General features: G+C 46.7%; 4 protein-coding genes across 4 annotated transcripts; 1 reads left to right on the forward strand and 3 right to left on the reverse strand.

The window, feature by feature from the left end:
- Positions 1 to 2,825: 2,825 nt before the first annotated feature.
- HD556DRAFT_1449174 (uncharacterized protein) lies at positions 2,826 to 3,561 on the forward strand (the record flags this gene model as incomplete). Its single annotated transcript, XM_041307563.1, has 3 exons — positions 2,826 to 3,104; positions 3,160 to 3,273; positions 3,334 to 3,561. 3 exons carry the CDS (start codon positions 2,826 to 2,828, stop codon positions 3,559 to 3,561), a joined length of 621 nt encoding a protein of 206 aa, XP_041154352.1.
- A 2,510-nt stretch (positions 3,562 to 6,071) lies between these two features.
- On the reverse strand, positions 6,072 to 7,784 carry HD556DRAFT_1539283 (uncharacterized protein; the record flags this gene model as incomplete). Its single annotated transcript, XM_041309710.1, has 5 exons — positions 6,072 to 6,556; positions 6,628 to 6,798; positions 6,885 to 7,127; positions 7,197 to 7,390; positions 7,625 to 7,784. The coding sequence occupies 5 exons, from the start codon at positions 7,782 to 7,784 to the stop codon at positions 6,446 to 6,448; spliced, it is 879 nt and encodes a 292-aa protein (XP_041154353.1). The 3' UTR covers positions 6,072 to 6,445.
- A 1,762-nt stretch (positions 7,785 to 9,546) lies between these two features.
- Positions 9,547 to 11,712, reverse strand: HD556DRAFT_1411345 (uncharacterized protein). Its single transcript, XM_041304177.1, is given in 18 exon segments — positions 9,547 to 9,999; positions 10,049 to 10,073; positions 10,135 to 10,192; positions 10,241 to 10,268; positions 10,320 to 10,379; positions 10,438 to 10,538; positions 10,590 to 10,629; positions 10,687 to 10,714; positions 10,768 to 10,792; positions 10,845 to 10,888; positions 10,942 to 10,993; positions 11,049 to 11,076; positions 11,125 to 11,202; positions 11,252 to 11,272; positions 11,336 to 11,349; positions 11,401 to 11,488; positions 11,542 to 11,666; positions 11,678 to 11,712. 17 exon segments carry the CDS (start codon positions 11,619 to 11,621, stop codon positions 9,813 to 9,815), a joined length of 957 nt encoding a protein of 318 aa, XP_041154354.1. The 5' UTR covers positions 11,622 to 11,666; positions 11,678 to 11,712; the 3' UTR covers positions 9,547 to 9,812.
- A 2,723-nt stretch (positions 11,713 to 14,435) lies between these two features.
- HD556DRAFT_997508 (major facilitator superfamily domain-containing protein) lies at positions 14,436 to 16,862 on the reverse strand. The gene is made up of 10 exons (XM_041312218.1): positions 16,476 to 16,862; positions 16,359 to 16,412; positions 16,249 to 16,310; positions 16,081 to 16,197; positions 15,920 to 16,026; positions 15,745 to 15,868; positions 15,311 to 15,690; positions 15,004 to 15,259; positions 14,690 to 14,948; positions 14,436 to 14,632 (listed from the first exon to the last, which is right to left on the reverse strand). The coding sequence occupies exons 1-10, from the start codon at positions 16,601 to 16,603 to the stop codon at positions 14,488 to 14,490; spliced, it is 1,632 nt and encodes a 543-aa protein (XP_041154355.1). The 5' UTR covers positions 16,604 to 16,862; the 3' UTR covers positions 14,436 to 14,487.
- Positions 16,863 to 17,810: the final 948 nt, after the last annotated feature.

Here is a 17,810-nt window from a genome sequence, read left to right on the forward strand (position 1 = left end):
GACTGGCGTGTCGCCGCGCGACACGCCAGTCTATGCAATATTCAGTAATTACAACATCATCCGTCGGAGTATCAATGGAATGCGCCATTTGGTTGATGCTCGTAAGATGTCGACGGACATCCAACTCTTAAGCTTCAGATTCCATCGATTTCCATTCTCCATGCAAGGCCGTATCTAATTAGGAATGGTGTTGTACTCCATTTTAGTTTGTATTGTTTCTTTATTTCAGATGCAAATCAAGTCTTATGACCGCTACCCACAGCCTTGTGCCCATTCCCATTAATCCCTACTATGACGAGCAATAATCAGCACTCGGTCCCATCACTCGTGTCCCTGGCAGTACACATGCACGGATCATCTTATTCTCCCATTAATAATCTACCGGGCTACACTCATAAGCCATTCCGCATGACCCAAAACATGAACGTGCCACATACTACCACACCGCCAGCCAAATTATCCTCCAGTACTCTGAGTCCTCCAAAAACTCATATATCGGTACTCAACAAGCTGAAGACATCTCCTGGAGGGTTTTATGCTGCAATGCCTAGGCTTGCTTATCGTGCCGAGTATTTCGCAGGTGGAAGGGATGGTAACATCCTCATCACCAAGGGTCTGGACCATGACGAAGAGTTCATCATCCGTGGAGTATTCCAAATCAGTCGTAACGATTTCTTTTTCACACCGGACGGCAACTTCAATCCTGCAAATATCTTCCATGGCCGCTTAGCAGACTTGAAATTGAGCTGTCGACTCGTTGCAGGTCGTAGCAAGTCCTTCAAGTTCTCGTCACGAGATTTCCCTGCCGTGCTCAATAATCTTAGCGCCTTCGAGAACCTAATTCCAAAGGAAAGATACTACGAGACCCTTAGTGTTATTCAGGATGCTATTGGCCGCAGATCAATCAAGCTCACTCACCGCCTCTTTGAGGTGAGTTAGTTTTAGTGATTCATCAATCTTCTCTAATAATACTGAATGTTATCATACAATAGGCCAATGACAAACCTCAAGGTGATACTAGTGGCGAAGATGGTAACAGTTCAACCACTGTTCGTGAGTCAGGAATATTCCTTTGTTGTTGTATGAACCTAAGTATCCGCTTTAGCCTCCCCAGACAGCCTAAGCTCCGAATTTGACATCGCGACTTGGCCAGTTGCCGACCGATGTAAAGGCCATCTACAGGATGTCGCATCCAGGCATAATATTTGCCCATTACCAGCATATGATCAGAACCACGTTCTCATCCCACCACTCGAGTACGAAGCGAAACTTAAGGGTGCGCTTGTTGAAGTTCATATGGCTTTTTGCCATCACCACGTGAAGAATTCAAGGCATGACATCTTTGAAGCTGTTTTACGAGAACTCATCGTCTTGTTACCACCTGCGCCAATGCCGAGCAGCCGCTTCAAACATCGCCGCCTCAATGATGGGCCTTACACTGAACAACATAACAAGGGAAATTAACTGGCACACCTCGCCTTGAATTGTAGTATGTATTTACTCTGATCATTGGCATATGTGAATTGACGACTTTCCAAAGTATTATTGCACGGCCTGTTCAAAAACATGGTACAGGGGTGCGTAACTGCCGGTGTATAGTATTTGATGAATCAACTGTATGAATACTGTAAGCCTTGTACTGTATGAATACTGTATGATCCGCCACTGTTATAATAGAGTATTTGTTACCGGCCTCACTTTTGTTTCCTGGATGATTGATCAACCCGCAGGCCATTGACACAAAGTATACAAGTCAATTGTAAATCTCGAACTCGTTTCAAATCGGAGTTTCGAGTTGAAACAAATTTGGTCGTTTCGAGTTCGCATTGAGCCTCGACGGCAGCTATACTTAGTGAGGCTAGACTGCAAATGTGATGCATTGATGACTTAACGTTCAACCACATCACTACCTTCCTCATTGGGCTCGATTGCCAATCGCACTCGTGGCACCTGGACCTGGACCACCGACGATCAGCATGACTCGACAGGCCGGACAAAAATTGGGCAACACCGGTGAGTGTGCGTTCGAGTGTCACTTCACTCAATATCTGGCAGCTGTACTAATAGTACTTCACTACTTATTACCAGGGCGTGCAGGAGAAACTCATGAGCGCTCCATTCATGCTTATCGGTATGTCCCGTCTCTGTCTGGCCTTTGAAGACTCACTGAAGGCTGGTCCTTCTTTGTTGATCCCTGCACCAGGTACCGATGTGGGGCATCATGCACCCAGCATGGTCAACCAACCCTCTGTGGCCCCTCTCGTATGTTTGCCGGATCAGTATGGGTCAACCGGCCCCCTGTGGCCTCTCTCGTATATTTGTTGGATCAGTAGTATGCTGCACAGTACGGGGTACCCTCACTGGTTCTTGTGAGTTCATTCTGTCTCTTATGTATAATGCGCTGTTTGACTGTCTGACTATCACAGGCGAGGCAATCAACAACTTTAGTGAGCATAACAGGGCCGCATCATATTCTTCCATCCCCATTTTTCCGTCTACAATGTCGACCACATGTCCCGCATCCTCCTGCGGTCTTTTTCTCCATCTTTGGGCTCGTTCCTGCAGCTGCCTGGGGTCGCGCCCATCCTCAGTTTGGGTGTGGCGTGGTGTGGTGGCGGTGCTGCTCTGCACGCAACCCAGGTGATCAGTCCTTCGCAAACCCTACATTTTTTAATGATGCCCGTGCCACATCGGGAAAGTTACTAAAGCCCAGCTGTATGTGGCAAAGATCAGACGGAGCTCAAGAACTTTGTTTTACGGAACATTGAAAATCCATATCAAGATTCAACTTTCTGTCACAAGAGCCTGGATGACCACATTTCGCCATGCCCTATACCAGTACTGACTCGGACTCACACCTACCTGGCTTAAGCGAAGCTGAAGCTCTCCTCATAGTTGCTAGAATTGAGGAGTTGTGTGAAGGTGGAAGCAGCACACCCAGCACTCCACATAGCCATGATTATGAGCCGTGCCTCGGTGGCCAATCCCATGGCCAAGGCGCCCCCGTATACAGTTGCGGGTGCTACCGTCGCACGAAAGTTGAACCTGCACTTGCACTCGCAGATGCACTCGCAGATGTATCCAAACACCAGGAACTTGAACGGGTACAGTGGCCACCTCAAGATATCATACACCCAAATCTAATGGTTATTGTTCCAGGATGTCGATAGTTTGACCACACAAGTTGGAGGCCGTAGCAGTGACTCGGAAATTCGGCCCCTGAAGCACAAGAGGTCAACAATGGCCTCTGAGTCTGACTCCGTGGGAGGAACGGTGAGCTGGACTCATCATTTCATTTTTCACGTCAGTTGTTAATGGCCATATTGAATGTAGACACCACACCGCTTTGGGCGAAACCTGACCAATGTCCAACGTGCTCAATCAGTCCCAGCACTTGAAGCGCCAAAGCGTAGGAAGTTGGGAAGCCCCTTTGAATTTAATGGAGGTACGACTCATGAAACCTCAGTACTTAATGTTGTGAAACGCCTCGAAGCTGCCATTGACAGGCAAACAGAAGTGCTGTCCAAGATTCATCGCATTCTGGAGGGCAGTGCCAAGTAAACTTATCATTTATGATACCTTCTGTTGTAAACCTATACCATCACGATGTATATTCAAGCTCGATGGAAAGCTTTTAATGTAAGACTATGTACTAGTAGACTGCCATTGGAAAATCATGAAGGTCGTGCCAATAATCAGAAACCCGAACAATTCCGAGTCGGAGTGAGTCATGGCACGGACACGCAGGCTTAGTCCTCCAACTCACTAGCATCAGCACAGACATGAACCAAATAAACTGAATGGTGCCGCGTGTCATCATTTTCCATATCGGATCGCTGTGGCGTTAGAACACAATTTTCAGTGAGTTCCTCCCAGTCACCTGCCGAACTATGCAGAGTAATTCCATTGCTAAAAAAAATACCTGCAGCCTTGGCTTGACGTCGCATCGAAGCTCATCTCCTTTCATCGCTCACTAGGCCACTGTTGGTTTAGCTTAACTTGAAACTCAGGCTGACACTTCTGTTCTTCATGCGGTTATGATATGGTCGGATCTACAGTAGTGCAGGGTTGGCATCTCACATGCGACTCTGTTTGTTTGAGCTTCACGAGGTCACCGGCATTACACACAATACAACCGCACTATGTAAGTCTAATGCATTCCGGTCACAGAAGAATCAAGACTGACCATTAGGTCATCATGCATCATGGCTTATCCGCATAACGAGTTGCGGGTCTGATCTGTAGCTCCGTTCTTTTTCAGGAATGTAAAGTCTCAATAACCGTTAGTTTACAATGACGTCGACTCAGACTGGCACCGATTATGTGTCTATTATGAACTCATTTTTTACAGATTCAAATGGACATGACATTAATGGTATGGCGTCTGAGTTGGGCCAAATGCCTGTCCTCGGTTCCGTGGATAATATTTGCTCTTTGTGACCGCCGCTTATTTGTGCCTCACAAAGTTCACTTGTGAGTGTTTCTTCTTATATGAACTTGCTTTCATTCACTTGCACTTGTCCTCTCGCTGCTCTCCCTCCGCTCTCGCTCATCCTTGTATCTACTCGTTGGTCGTTGGTCATCGTTGGTCGTTGGTCTTTGGTCGTTGGTCTTCGTTGGTCGTTGGTCTTCGTTGGTCGTTGGTCTTTGGTCGTTGGTCGTCGTTGGTCGTTGGTCATTGGTCGTTGGTCTTTGGTCTTTGGTCTTTGGTCTTGAGTCTTTGGTCGTTGGTCACCGGTCATTGGTCGTTCATTGCTCGTTGGTCATTGGTCGTCCTTACATCTGCTCTTGCTCGCTCGTTCTGACTCCCGATACCTGTGGACCCATGGACCAGTATCCGTACCTGTGCAAACCCATACCATGCTACTGCCTAGCTGTAACCATGTACGGTTGCGGTGATTAACTCCAGTTATTAATTAGGTTCATGTTCGTAAATACTAGTATACAGTACATTGTCCACTATTTATTCTGCTGCCTATAGGCTATGAAATACCCGGGCCCGTGACAGGTTTGAACCGTCCGATACTAGTACCCGCATGTAGTACCCGTCCTGCTAGCAGTGATCGGTGACCCTTGCTGTATGCAGGGTCGCGAGTGGGTAGAGATATGGGGTAGTGTTTGAACTTTGTGTACCCTGAACGCCCGGCTGCAAGTCGAGACTAGTATATACTAGGCATGCCCGTGCTGATTCTAAAGGGAATATATTTTGGCCGATTTTAGTGATTGTACTGGCTGAATATGCATAGAAGTTTATTGGTATTCATTACCCACACCAGGGAGCACCAGGAAACACAAGATTTGTTGTATTATGTATGTCTACCGAGTGATACAAGCATGACAAGCCTTATAGGAATTTGCATAGAAGTTTATTGGCATTCATTACCCGCACCAGGGAGCACCAGGAAACACAAGATTTGTTGTATTATGTATGTCTACTGAGTGATACAAGCATGACAAGGATTATAGGAATTTGCATAGAAGTTTATCATCCATGCCAGGGACTGCCAGGAAGCACGAATGCTGCAAGATTTGTAGTAGTATGCGGCATTGAATTTGAAGCAAACAAGGGTCTGCCGACTGACACAAACATAACAAGGCTTGTAGAGATATCCATCAATTTCATCACTTGCGCAAGGGACCACCAGGAAGCACAATTATAACAACAGTTGTAGCGGCATGTATTTATTATCAGGGTCTACCAACTGGTACAAGGCTGGTAGAAGCGTACATAAAACCTCGCTGCATGCACGGACTTATATGGAAACTGACAAACTCAACACACGTCTGTCATGTGTTTGTGGGGATGGTAGCAATTGTGCACCTTGTACCGGCTGTTACTGGCTGTCACATGGGATGTACGGTTGCTGTTTTTTTTATGATGCTAACCATAGCGATACCTATAGATACCTCATTCAATGGCATTAGATACCTCCCAAATGGAACATTTTCAGCGCATATATGCATCTAAAAGTGATCTAAAGCCAACGAGAATCGTATCGAAGCGCTAAATGTTCGTTTCGATCTCTATCTTTTTTCGTCTCAAAAAGTCTCATTTGTCAAAACACGTCAAACGGTATCGATATTTTTCATAGGTATTATCTTTTTAGCTATCTATCTATAAATATTGTCGATTCTCACTGGGGTTTATTATTGGCAGTTAGTCCGATTTCGTCAGATGGCATACTTATGACCTTGCAAGCAAGGTGATTATGTGTCAAAGTGATACTTTGAAACCCAGCTGGATCCGAGTCTGAGCTCCACGTTGGCAGCCTCCAGGATAACACGCATAATGTACAATCAACTCACCTGTCCTCCGAGTTCTATCGCCACTAGCAAGAGTCCTGATCACAGTTCCAACTTTTCCAGACGTCCACAGAGTACACGTCTGAGTCACAAACCATATGAGCGCCGACGGGCACCCATCAACGACGACGACAGTAATTCATCAGACGATGAACTTCGTGCGCTTCCGCGCATCCCCCCTATGATAAAGAATCTGTCCTACTCTGTGAAGCGTGCAAAATCGCAGCTCGAGAAGTCTTGCCTGAATTCGGATCTGGAAAATGATAGCCAAGAGGTATTGTGTTAACATATGGGTGTACCTCTTCATATTGACAAGCACCCTACCAGCCTGAGAGTCAAGAAACCTTTGAAAACGGCTTGAGATTTGTTTCTATTCAGATTGCCACGCAAGCCATCATCGCGCAGCAAGCTAAGCGCGAATGGAAGCGCCTGCTTGGGAAGTCGAGTCACATGTTCAACAAGCCACATTGTCTCAACTGGTTCTCCAGCAGGATGCTATGCAATATGCACGGACTGACACGGAGTTCAAATTCCTCAAAAATCTTTTAGCTCGAAGAAACGACATCGATTCCGAAACTGACATGGAGACAAAAAAGAAACGATATCAACGCGAAGTCGCGGACTTCTGTACTGCTGATTCGCAACTTGATCATGCTGAGGATCTTGTGCGCAAAATGTGTCAGCCCGAGAAAGATGCGCCTGCTGATGACAACACGATGGAGGGCAAGGTCCTCGAGTGTGAGCTGAAAGACGCGCTGGCCTCCGACTCCAAGCCCGAGTTTGACAACTGAGGTGAGGCCATTATGATCCTCATCGTTGCCGTCCTGATGAACTGAAGATGAGGCAGGATTCGCTATGTGTGAATATTTATTGGGGTATCGTCATAAACTAACAAAGGTCTTAAACTCGCTAAGAACGAGCTCCTGCTGATTAACATTTGACTGGTGGGCGGGTATTGAGCGTGAGAGGGGATCTCGCAAAGGTTCAACTGACTTCATCCACATGCAGTGAGGTCGGAGAGAAGGTCGCACTTTTTGAGACGTATTGAGAAGCATTGTTGACTTGTAGCCAAGTTTTTCCTCCCTACCTACTTGATGTGACCGGAGTCAATCTACATATGTATTATTTCTGGAGCACGCAAATGCAAGTGTTTTCATTTCAGTACTAGTAGTACACATGTTTATTGGGAAGAGTCGCTTTCCTGATCAGTGAAGGCTTGTTGGCAACGACAAAAATCAGAATCAACCGTGGTATGTAAACGGTGCCAATTGTGGGCGTCGGAGTGGAATAAAGAGGAAAATCGATCACGAAGGGTGCTCACATGCGATGCCCATGATCGAGGGTGTCGTGGATTGTTGCATGAGGATTAGCGCTTGAAGGTGTATTACTGACGGCGGGAGGTGCGGTGGAAGGGGAAACAGCAGCCTGTGCTTGCGAAGATTGGGCTTGAGCTGCATTAGAGTGTTGTGTGGTATTGCCATTGGGAGGACGTGAGGTGCTTGCGGCAGGGTTCCCAGTTCTCAATGGAGTTGTTTTCATCCGTCTTTCTCTTGCTGATGCGTTCCTTTGTGATGAGATGGGGTTTGAATATTCGAGAAGGAAGAAGACTACATACACGTTTGCCCTTGGCATACGGAACATCGACTACTGCTGAGGGACGCTCGCGTAGCTCGATATATTCACCGGTTGGTCTGCCAGAGAGATTATATCGAACCCAGTGGAAAGGGCGGGGTCGCGAAGACGTATCGTGGGCGTCAGGGTAGAAAAAAGAAAAAAGTCGGTCACGAAGAGTGCTCGCACGCGATGCCCATGATTGAGGGTGCTGAGAACATGCAAGTTGCGACAGGATCTCAGCAAATAGGACCTGATCATAAAAAGAGTCACGTACAGCAAGGACCGGCTTGTCCAACAGAAGTTTGCTAAGGCTAGCTTCTTTTAGCATCCCAGAAACGTCCCAAGTGTACGACACACCGGTACCCATCGGCCAACACTGCAATCTGTTTCCAAGTTGTAGTACTCCATGTACTAATCGAGCCATTGCGCAACCCTGATATAAGCGTTTTTCCATCCAGAGTCCAAGCCAGGCACTGCACCATATCAATTTCAAGATTAGCGACAAGCTTGCCTGTCTTGGCATCCCAAATTTTGGCATGCTGTCTGGATCCGACGCTAGTTGCAAACATGGTCATGTCTGGCGAGTAGACGCCTACCCAGATGTAGTATTTGTCGGTGTTGATGGGTACGAGCTTTGCCTCTCCGCTCTCTACATCCCATTGTCTTGCAGTCCCTTCGCGAGATCCGCTCAAGACTCGCTGACCGTCTCCACTCCAGCAGACAGAATTCACTGCCTTTGTATGCCCCATCCATTTCATGATGACTTTGCCTGTGTCCATGTCCCACAACCTCACTCCGCCATCCTCACTCCCGCTGACCACTTTCTTCCCGTCCGGAGATAACGCTATGGTGTACACTGGACTATCTCCGTCCCGCCAGTCGTCTCCTATCTGTTTCCCACTCTTTAAGTTCCATACTCGCAGCGAGCCGTCCAATGAACATGTCATTATCCGTTGTCCGCCTGGTAGATGTATGGCGCCGTGGACAGACTTGATATGTCCCTCAAACTTCTGGCAAGGCAATATCCTTGAGGTCTCCTGTCTTCTAACGATGGGTGAAGACATCTAGGCGGAGCTCCGTTTCAGCTTTCATCCCATAAGGTTTAAAATCACCACTTACAACAATATGTTCCTCAGCAGGTCACGACGTGTTGACAGCAAGACACAATGAGCGTCAGTGCACTGGAAGTTTAAACTGGGATGTCCTCGTGTTCGCACACCTCAGGCATTACTTTTCGGAACCAATAGTTGTCTTTCAGACCCGGTTTCTATGTTATGGGAAAGTAGTCTGCTAGACCCACCTTCCCGCCATCTATGAATAATATATCTTCCTAGCATGCCCTCGCGCCCCTCCAGAAGACTCTCCCGTTCCTCCAGAAAACCTCGCCCGCTCCGGAAAACCGTACTTCGTGTGGTAGTGAAAAGGTTCTCTAATCCGCTAAGTTATCTATTTTTGCAAAACTACCATGACCTGGAAAAAAGTTCACGAAGTTCATCATATTTAGTCTGGTTTTGTATCCGAGGGTTTTCCTGATGGACTCATAAGTAGAGGATAACGATGCATGTAGATATACCTTGCGCTGCCACATTCTAGCCGATTATGCTTATCGTCTTCATTATAACATATGTTTTCAGTGATTTGAACATAGTATTTGTGCACGGCGGCATTCCGACGGAAATATGTCTCATAGTATTCTAGAAGGACGGAGGCACTGTGAAGAATCAGGAAATGATTTGTGTTCCTTCTAATGGTCTGACTGCGACCCTCGAGGAATGTAAATACAGTGGATATCGAACAACTTCTTGACACATACGTACGATGATAATTTAACTCTAGGAAATTACGACAACACCGATCGCGAGATGGTGAAGGATTATCATATATAGCCACTCGACTTAACAGGAAGACGCTTTTGAGGAATGTGTTCCTTCTTGCATTGCAAATGTTTCCTGTTGCCCTGAGTTATTGTCTGGCAAGCCCACATGAATCACCTGTGTGAAAGGTCCAAAACTGAGACTGATTTCGGAAATCTCGGGTTCGTGGACTGTCTGTGGCTGTAGGTAGGATTCCCGAGCGATGAAGCTGAGCAAGATATCAGTAGTCTCTTATATTACCCCTGAGAACGACTCACTTGGCGAGAAGACATGTAGCATATACTGACCAGCCAGGACGTCAGAACATTCCGTGTACTTGAGTTGATAACAACAAGACACTCACAGCCTCCAAGAGGAACACACATATATAGATGAGAAATATCAAAACGGCAAGCTATCCACTACATCTAAGTCAGAGATATAGTCAATGCGCGAGATGAAGCACTCACAATTCCAATAGTGATGGATGCCGCCACGCTACACAGAAAGCGGTGAGTACATATCCATTGTCACTACCAAGGAACTTGCGTTGTAATCAGACCCGTTTGCGAGCAGAATATAATGAGTTTCATGATCATTTGGTTAGTTCTGAGCACAAAGACGGTCAATTATACAGGTAAATTTCATACTCGAATTCATTAATCACCTTGGCGATACAGTCCTGTGTTTGTAGAGAATATATACCAAAGTTCCAGCGATAAGAACATCATTGATTGCTGAACAACCAAGCGAGATCGAGGTAGACCACTTCATCCTTGTGAGTTGCCAACATCCCGATCAAAGGTAGAACAAACTTACCACAATCATGACTTTATAGTTATGATTACTTAGTTTAGCGCTGTTTCCCGTATTTGAGAAACAATTGACGGGGCGACACTGATAAAATTGGACCTACATGAAGATTGCACTAAGAAGACCAAAAACTATTTTTCTGTGATTAGGTAGCGATTATCCGTTGCAGGATAAAGTACCGTACCTTGCTCCATGACACAAAATGCAATCTGATTGGCGCGATTAGCCGCTGTTTCCGAAGTAGCCAAACGCAGTGCCTACCAGAACAAATGTTATTCTCCGTTTACCATAGAGACTCTTCTCAACTTCACGCGCGAATCAAGAAGAAGCATAATGGTAGTACTTTAGCAGCACGTACGTCTGAAAACCCTAGATATGAAGACGCCATGCACAAGGGACGTGGTCAAGGACTATGGAACGACAGTGAGCTTATTGGTTCGAGACCGGGGGAAGAAAAGCCCTCACCCATATTCCGGTGTAAAGCGCCCAGTCGCTATCGTTCTGTCAGAAAACACTTTGATGAGTCACCGACGATACTAACATCGACATATAGCCACTGAAACGGGATACATCATCGAACTCCATCGCATGAATGCACGATAACCGAGTAGTGATTACCCTAGCAAGACTTCCAGTAGCCTGTACATATATTTTCTATAGGGACTCACATTTGAGCAGCTTGCATCAACCTGTAACGCAACGTCAGTCTTTCCGTCAACTGCTGCATGAAACGCATAATTAGAGATTTTTACCAGATGAGGGCAACCTGTTCTGCGCTGTCAACGATTAGTTCGTGATATGCAACGTAAATTCATACCAGACTTTTGCTCCGCTTGTTCTCCCGGGATCGAATTCCACGTCTCCTGAAATAGATCCAGACTTGCGCGGTCAAAATCAAGAAAATTCTGTCGGCCTTCGTTAGTATACGACTAGCACCTTCTCAATAACACGATCATACATAGATGATATACTAAAACCAGTTATCAGGGGAACCATGCTTCTGGTAGCGAAACTATATGCTGGCAGGAATTGGGTCATGGCGCGAATGTCGTTGCTGCTGGTTTCCGATTCTTCTTTGGAGGATAAGATGTAGATCGAAGGAACTTCAGAAGGGTAACCATACAAGCGTACGTGCTATTTAGCATCACTAATAGTACAGGTAGTAACCGCATAAAGCCATTGGTAAATGACTCTCAGCTACAATCCATTGATGAAGGGCGCTGACAAATGTTGCAAAAATGGCCGAATTAGGCTTATAGGGAAACCTAGTCGAACAGCCTGAATGATTGATCTAGCCTCTCTGAGTCAGATCTCAGTACTAGTGGTAGCTGAGCGCTACGCTCATGCCTTTTTGTGCTCTGGCCGGAACACTAACCTTGAATAGACAGCACAGCCGATATCCTTTTTATACGATCAGCTACCCTAATCATACCTTCAAAAAAGGAGAATGTATCAAAGTTCAAGTTCGTTCGCGAGATTCACTTATAAACACTCACCGGCCATCTCGACTACAACAGGTAGACGCTTTCCAATGCCAGTGCGGCTATGCCATAGTCCACATGTGCACCCGTCCCGTCAGTCCTATTTCAAATTTCTGGCTGGGTGTAATCGCCACGGCGGGCCGGAAAGTCGATACCGTACCCTCCACGGGCACGGGTACACACTGACCCGTAAATATCACAGGTTCTAGATAACACCGCGGGCACATGAACAAGAAGAGTATATGCCAAAGTCTTAGCACCCTTTGCGACAGCCTTTTTGAGCGACTTGGCCTTCTCGTGGACGACGAGATAGACTGAGACGATATCTCAGTGTGACTTGGTAGATGACTCCGAAGCATCGGACGCCTTTTTTGGGAGCTTCAATTTTATTTTCATGAAAAGACGACTCGAAGTGGACTTGATACTGGTCTCGAGTTTTGCCTTGGCTTTATGGTAGTGACTCGAGCTTCTCTGTCGCAAAGTGTCAGCTCGGTAAATTGTTAGAATGATTCACGGGGAGGGAAAAAACAAGACAGCAGAGCATTTAGTTGTTCTCACTGAGAGCACGGTCACGGGTTAAACTTCCCGATTCGGTAAGTCATAATAATACTTACCCAAACACGACCCGGTAAGGGTCAAGTAAGGGTCGTGGTATGCTCAATTGCAAGGGCTACGACTACATGTGTATACTAGGTGACTTACTAAAGTTCCCATCAATACTGTCTGCGATACTGAAACGCAAGCTTTCAGCATCACTGCCTTTTGGCGTAATGATTGAGTGACAGTCTCGAGTAAGTTACATTGTGCAGCTAAAGCGCCTCTAGGTTGTTTATAATCATGAATTGCATTCCGTGGTCAATATACAACCGCATCTCATCACATACCTCAATTCACTGATGTCTCAGCATGAAATCACCGCACGTGAATCTCGTGGCATAGCTTCGATGTGTTGCAATAACCCTCCAGAAATGGTCAAGACTGTGTCTGTCCTGAGAAAGCATCACGGAGCCAAACACCTGAAATAACTGAGGCTGAAGCGCTGATGTGCTGTAGACAACGACACCCTCAGTCCGACAATCGGGTAATGCAATACCCGGGAGTCATCGCACTTCTTGGGAACAGTGATTCGGTACCGTATTACATCTGTATCATTTCGTGAACAACGTGGTATTGCTCAGCTGGGCGTCTGTATCGTTGAAATCTTCACAGCAACGCCGCAGACTGCGTGGACATCGTACACAGCACGCCCGGGCCTTTCGAGATACTTGACGGCTGTAGAGTTGGAGTCGATGATATGACGTGGGCAGGGCGCGGGTAGGATATGGTCAAAGGGACAGTCAGAGGGCAATGTATGTGTTTGTGTTTCAAGTGCAAACTTCGCGATAGATCGCGAAGTTTTGAACTCCAACTGTTAGCCGAGTTGTCGCTGTGGCTGCAGATCTCGATACAACATAACTTGAAAAGATCGACCAGAAAGTTGACTGACGTCGGTTGATCCGAGGAACAAAGGGTTGTCCGTTTTTTCTTGAATGGAAACAGTGAGATTAAACAAACAGTAGTCGGACCGAACGCGGCGGGCACAGCGTTAAATGTCCATGTCATGTAACAAGATAGATAGCTGGATATCGCATTCAACCATCAATATACCTTGATGATCGGAACGCGATGTAAGCATTAAACTGGGAGTGGTGGGTAATAGTTATAACGTTAAACCGTGAAGTGGTCCGGGTGAAGAACAACAACAAATACGAAGAGCTTGTCAATTACGGCGCACACTCGAGCTTGCGATCATCGCGCACAAAGGTTCATTATTTTCCGCACCTACTCATTTATCTAGTGATCTTATCACAGAAATCCTGTGAAACAAAGGGATGTGGACGTTTGGTACTACTAGTAAGTGCATAAACCAAAGGATTGCGCGAGTCCATCAAGGATGAGCGACTGATCTCTACCTACACCATGAAGTACATCATGATATCCCAAGGCCTCTCATGAAAGTCATTCATAGCAGGCTAATTCTCTTGTCTCTCCTAGATGAGTCGACGATCCCAAGGCTTTCCGAGCTGCGGTGGTACAACGTGTAACCTAGTTTCCCCCAACATGGCGGGCAGGGCTTGGATTCAGGCATAAGATGCAGCACCATCCTTTCGTTCAAGGCGTCTCATCCCGGGCCCATCTTTGCCTAAATCTTACAATGAAGAACCGTTCCCGGTCTACTCATATTGTTACTGTCACTGCTCCTAATTGCAGACCGACGTATTGCTCAGTGCTGAGGCCTGAGGATGCGCAGCTAGTTGATCTCAATCACCTTCGCTATTAAAGTAAGCAACACTGATGCCTACATCGACTAAATGTGATACATAGACAATGGTCCGCGCTATATATTTGAAATAAAATAAAAACATAATCCAGCACACATTTACTCAGGAACGAGCTGGTTTCGGAACTTCTCTGATGTAGCCCTCCTGATCCTCATTCGAGATATCCTCGAGCGATCTCTGTTTCGTCTCGGGAATGAGAAGTGTAGAGAAGATACCGGTCAACATAAACAGAGCGAGGATCTCCATACTACGAAATCGAATTTAGTTTCTGAACACAGGTCCGAGAATGTTCGTGCCAACTCACATGTGTGGCACGAATTTGTTCGGGCCGCCGATGTTGATAAGCTGAGCGAAGCCGACCTGGGAAATGACAGCTCCGAGCTTGCCAGTCGCAGCAGAGATACCGTAGCCTGTCGAACGGTAACGAGTAGGGAAAGCCTCTCCAGGAATCACGAAAGTGGTGGTATTAGGGCCAAAGTTCTGGAAGAAGTTGGTGAGGCAGTACAAGAAGACAAATGCGTTTTTGCTTGAGGTGGTAGCGTCCAATGCATTATAAGCGAAACCTGCACAGTAATCGTCAGTCTCACGGACGTGATCATAGCGGTGAAGTGTACAGACCCATAATGATGAAAAGGATGGTGAGTACAGTAAAGCCCATCAATTGGATGGGCTTGCGGCCCCAGGAGTCGATGAAAAGGAAAGATACCCAATACCCTGGAATCAAGCCCGCCACGGAGAGGATGAGGTTACCGACACAAATGTTGTATAGGTTCTGGTAAACATAAAGTGCCGAAGTTTTGTTACCGGTGGGACTGCCAAAGTTGATTGCAGTTAAGATGATTGCGCTGTTCAAGCCGAGGCCGTAGAAAGCGATCTGGATGTGAACATTAATTTCCGACCTCAAAAGAGCCAAATTAGGACTTACATCGAGAGCGAACCAGGAGTAGGAGGTACCGATCAGGACTTTCAAATTCTTCCACTTGCTGAAGTATTCGGCAAAGTCTGCGCGGGTTGCTGTCGGGGCTGCGACAGTCTGCGCCAGAGCATTGATATCCGTAGCGTTATTCTCATTCAACACATTGGTGATATCTGCAGTAGCCTGTGCGACATTACGCTCGACATCCATGGTGAAACGAGGAGTTTCAGGAATAGTAAGACGGAAGTAAAGTGCAACAACACCGGGGATGCATCCAAGACCAATCAAGAGACGCCAGGCATAATCGACAGGAACGACGCAAGGGAATGGGGAACTGAGGATTTCACTCTTGTATGCTTGGACGACGATAATACCAATGAGAGCAGCAGCTGCGCTCAGGATACGTTATTGAAAATCATTTTAGGAGAAACATATCAACTGACTGAATTGACCCCATCCTTGTGCGGCGAACACAGCAGTCATGAGACGACCACGTGAACGTGTAGCGGCGAATTCTGAGGAAATGATGGCACTCATAGGGTAATCGCCACCAATACCAACACCCATCTATAGACAGAGAGTTGAGTCACAGATGTTCAAGAAGTTCTTTGCACTTACAATGAAACGCCAGACAATAATAACACCGAGAACGTTCACTGCTGGGGCCTGGCCTGCGAGCGCCTGGCCGAAAGTCGCAATAATCATGACCATGAGCTCGACACCGTCTATCATGCATTGGTTAATGAAGGTGATTAGCTTGGAGATGAAATAATACTGACACATCCTCTTACGGCCCACAAGATCTGCGAGCCATCCGAAAAGGAGTTGACCGACCAAGTTGCCAACAGGAGTTGCTACCTTGACACCCAAAGATTGGTTGGTATTGAGCTGATTACCTTTGTATAATTTAACACAACAACAACGGATAAATGGGGCTGCATGCTCACTCGTGTGACCGTAGACGTAGCCCAACATCGTGGCAGCGATGTTGATGGCAAATATATCGTAGCTGGCGGCAGGTGAGGGGGAGTGACAGACACAGGATGTAGAAACTTACGCGTCGGTAAAGAAACCTACACTGGCAACCAAACCAACCTTGACATGGAACCACCTAGTAGGGCCCGGGTGAAATGAATTTCTGCAAAATTTCTGTTGAAGATTTTATGAAACTCACGAGAAGGGCGCATTGTCAATTTCTTCCAGAGCAGCGCGGCGGCGCTCATCAAGTGTCAGCGTAACCTGCGCCTTCTCGGGCTCATGGTACGATCCATGGCTTGATGATTGGTAAGGATTTGTGGTCATTGCGAATCACGGAGGATAAGGACCCTGATATTATGGGGAAAGCCTGCAGCTGTAGTATCTGCTTTCATTGACATTTATACCGCATGGACGATGCTCACTGGATTCTCAGGCCTAGACTAAGAAGAGTGATCGTATCCGCCCCATCAGGTCCGCCTTTGTAACTGCGGTCGGCCTCTATGTGGACACCGCCATTCTTAGGCGGGCACGTTCGTACGTCTTTAGCCAATAGTGACTGATCTTCGAACACAGGTACACCATCAAGGTTTATAACTAAGGCCGTGCGAGAACCTCCGCCGGGCGCCTGTGTAGTCACCCTTGAGTTGACCTGTTCAGGATAAGGTATGTCTCCGGCCGGATGTCAGTAAAACGTTTGCTTGAAGGCTCGGATCAGCGAATTACTACTGCAGTAAGATCCGATAATTACCTTGATCATGCCCCCGTCCAGACTTTACAGTCGTTCATGCATGCAGACCCGTCTTGATACCCTTCTTGAACGTTTGCGAGCTTAAAGTTCGTTTTTCACGTGACAACCGTAATTCGCGTAACACTATTCGTTCGACTTGCTTTTCAATGGCTCTCCGTTGGTTTGCATGGCCAAGTCCTTCCCGCGCATGTTTCCCTCGCCTCCTTTCTTTGTCAAGGTGCGTATTTGTAGCGCTACATATGTCAACATGGTCAGTGACTACTGCCAGTACTAGTCTAATTTACCCGCGCCTGTCATTACGGAAGCTACTCGCCAACGTCCTGTACACTTTGCTCCGAAGCTTAAGCGTACGTACTCGTCAGAATCAGTGTCAAATCCCTTCCTTCCCACTTCACTTCTGTCGCTTACGTGCCGAGTTGGGTGCTGCACCCAATGAGGCTTTATTTGCACGCTGCCCTCTGTCTCCTGTTGTGCGTAGTCTCAGGCTACATTGAGATGCTGTATGGAGAGGTTATTGTGAATATTGCTCTGCATCGTCCGTATAAAGATTTCCTTGCTAATCCAGACCTTATACCGAACCATAAACCAGATCATAGCATGATCCGTTGACCAGAAATACTTAGCCCTCGGACCTAGGCCTGACCGGTCTGACCCGCGTCAGCCGTTGTCATGGGCTTTGAAGTTTGCACAAAAGTTTGGATACCTTGCATAGAATTCTCATAGAATTCTCATGTACTGCCTTTCTGTTCGGTTGAGTTTTCTGAATCTATAGCGAGCTGTGGT

Source organism: Suillus plorans (assembly GCF_016647745.1).
Source record: "Suillus plorans strain S12 chromosome Unknown HD556scaffold_85, whole genome shotgun sequence".
Lineage (NCBI taxonomy): Eukaryota > Fungi > Basidiomycota > Agaricomycetes > Boletales > Suillaceae > Suillus > Suillus plorans.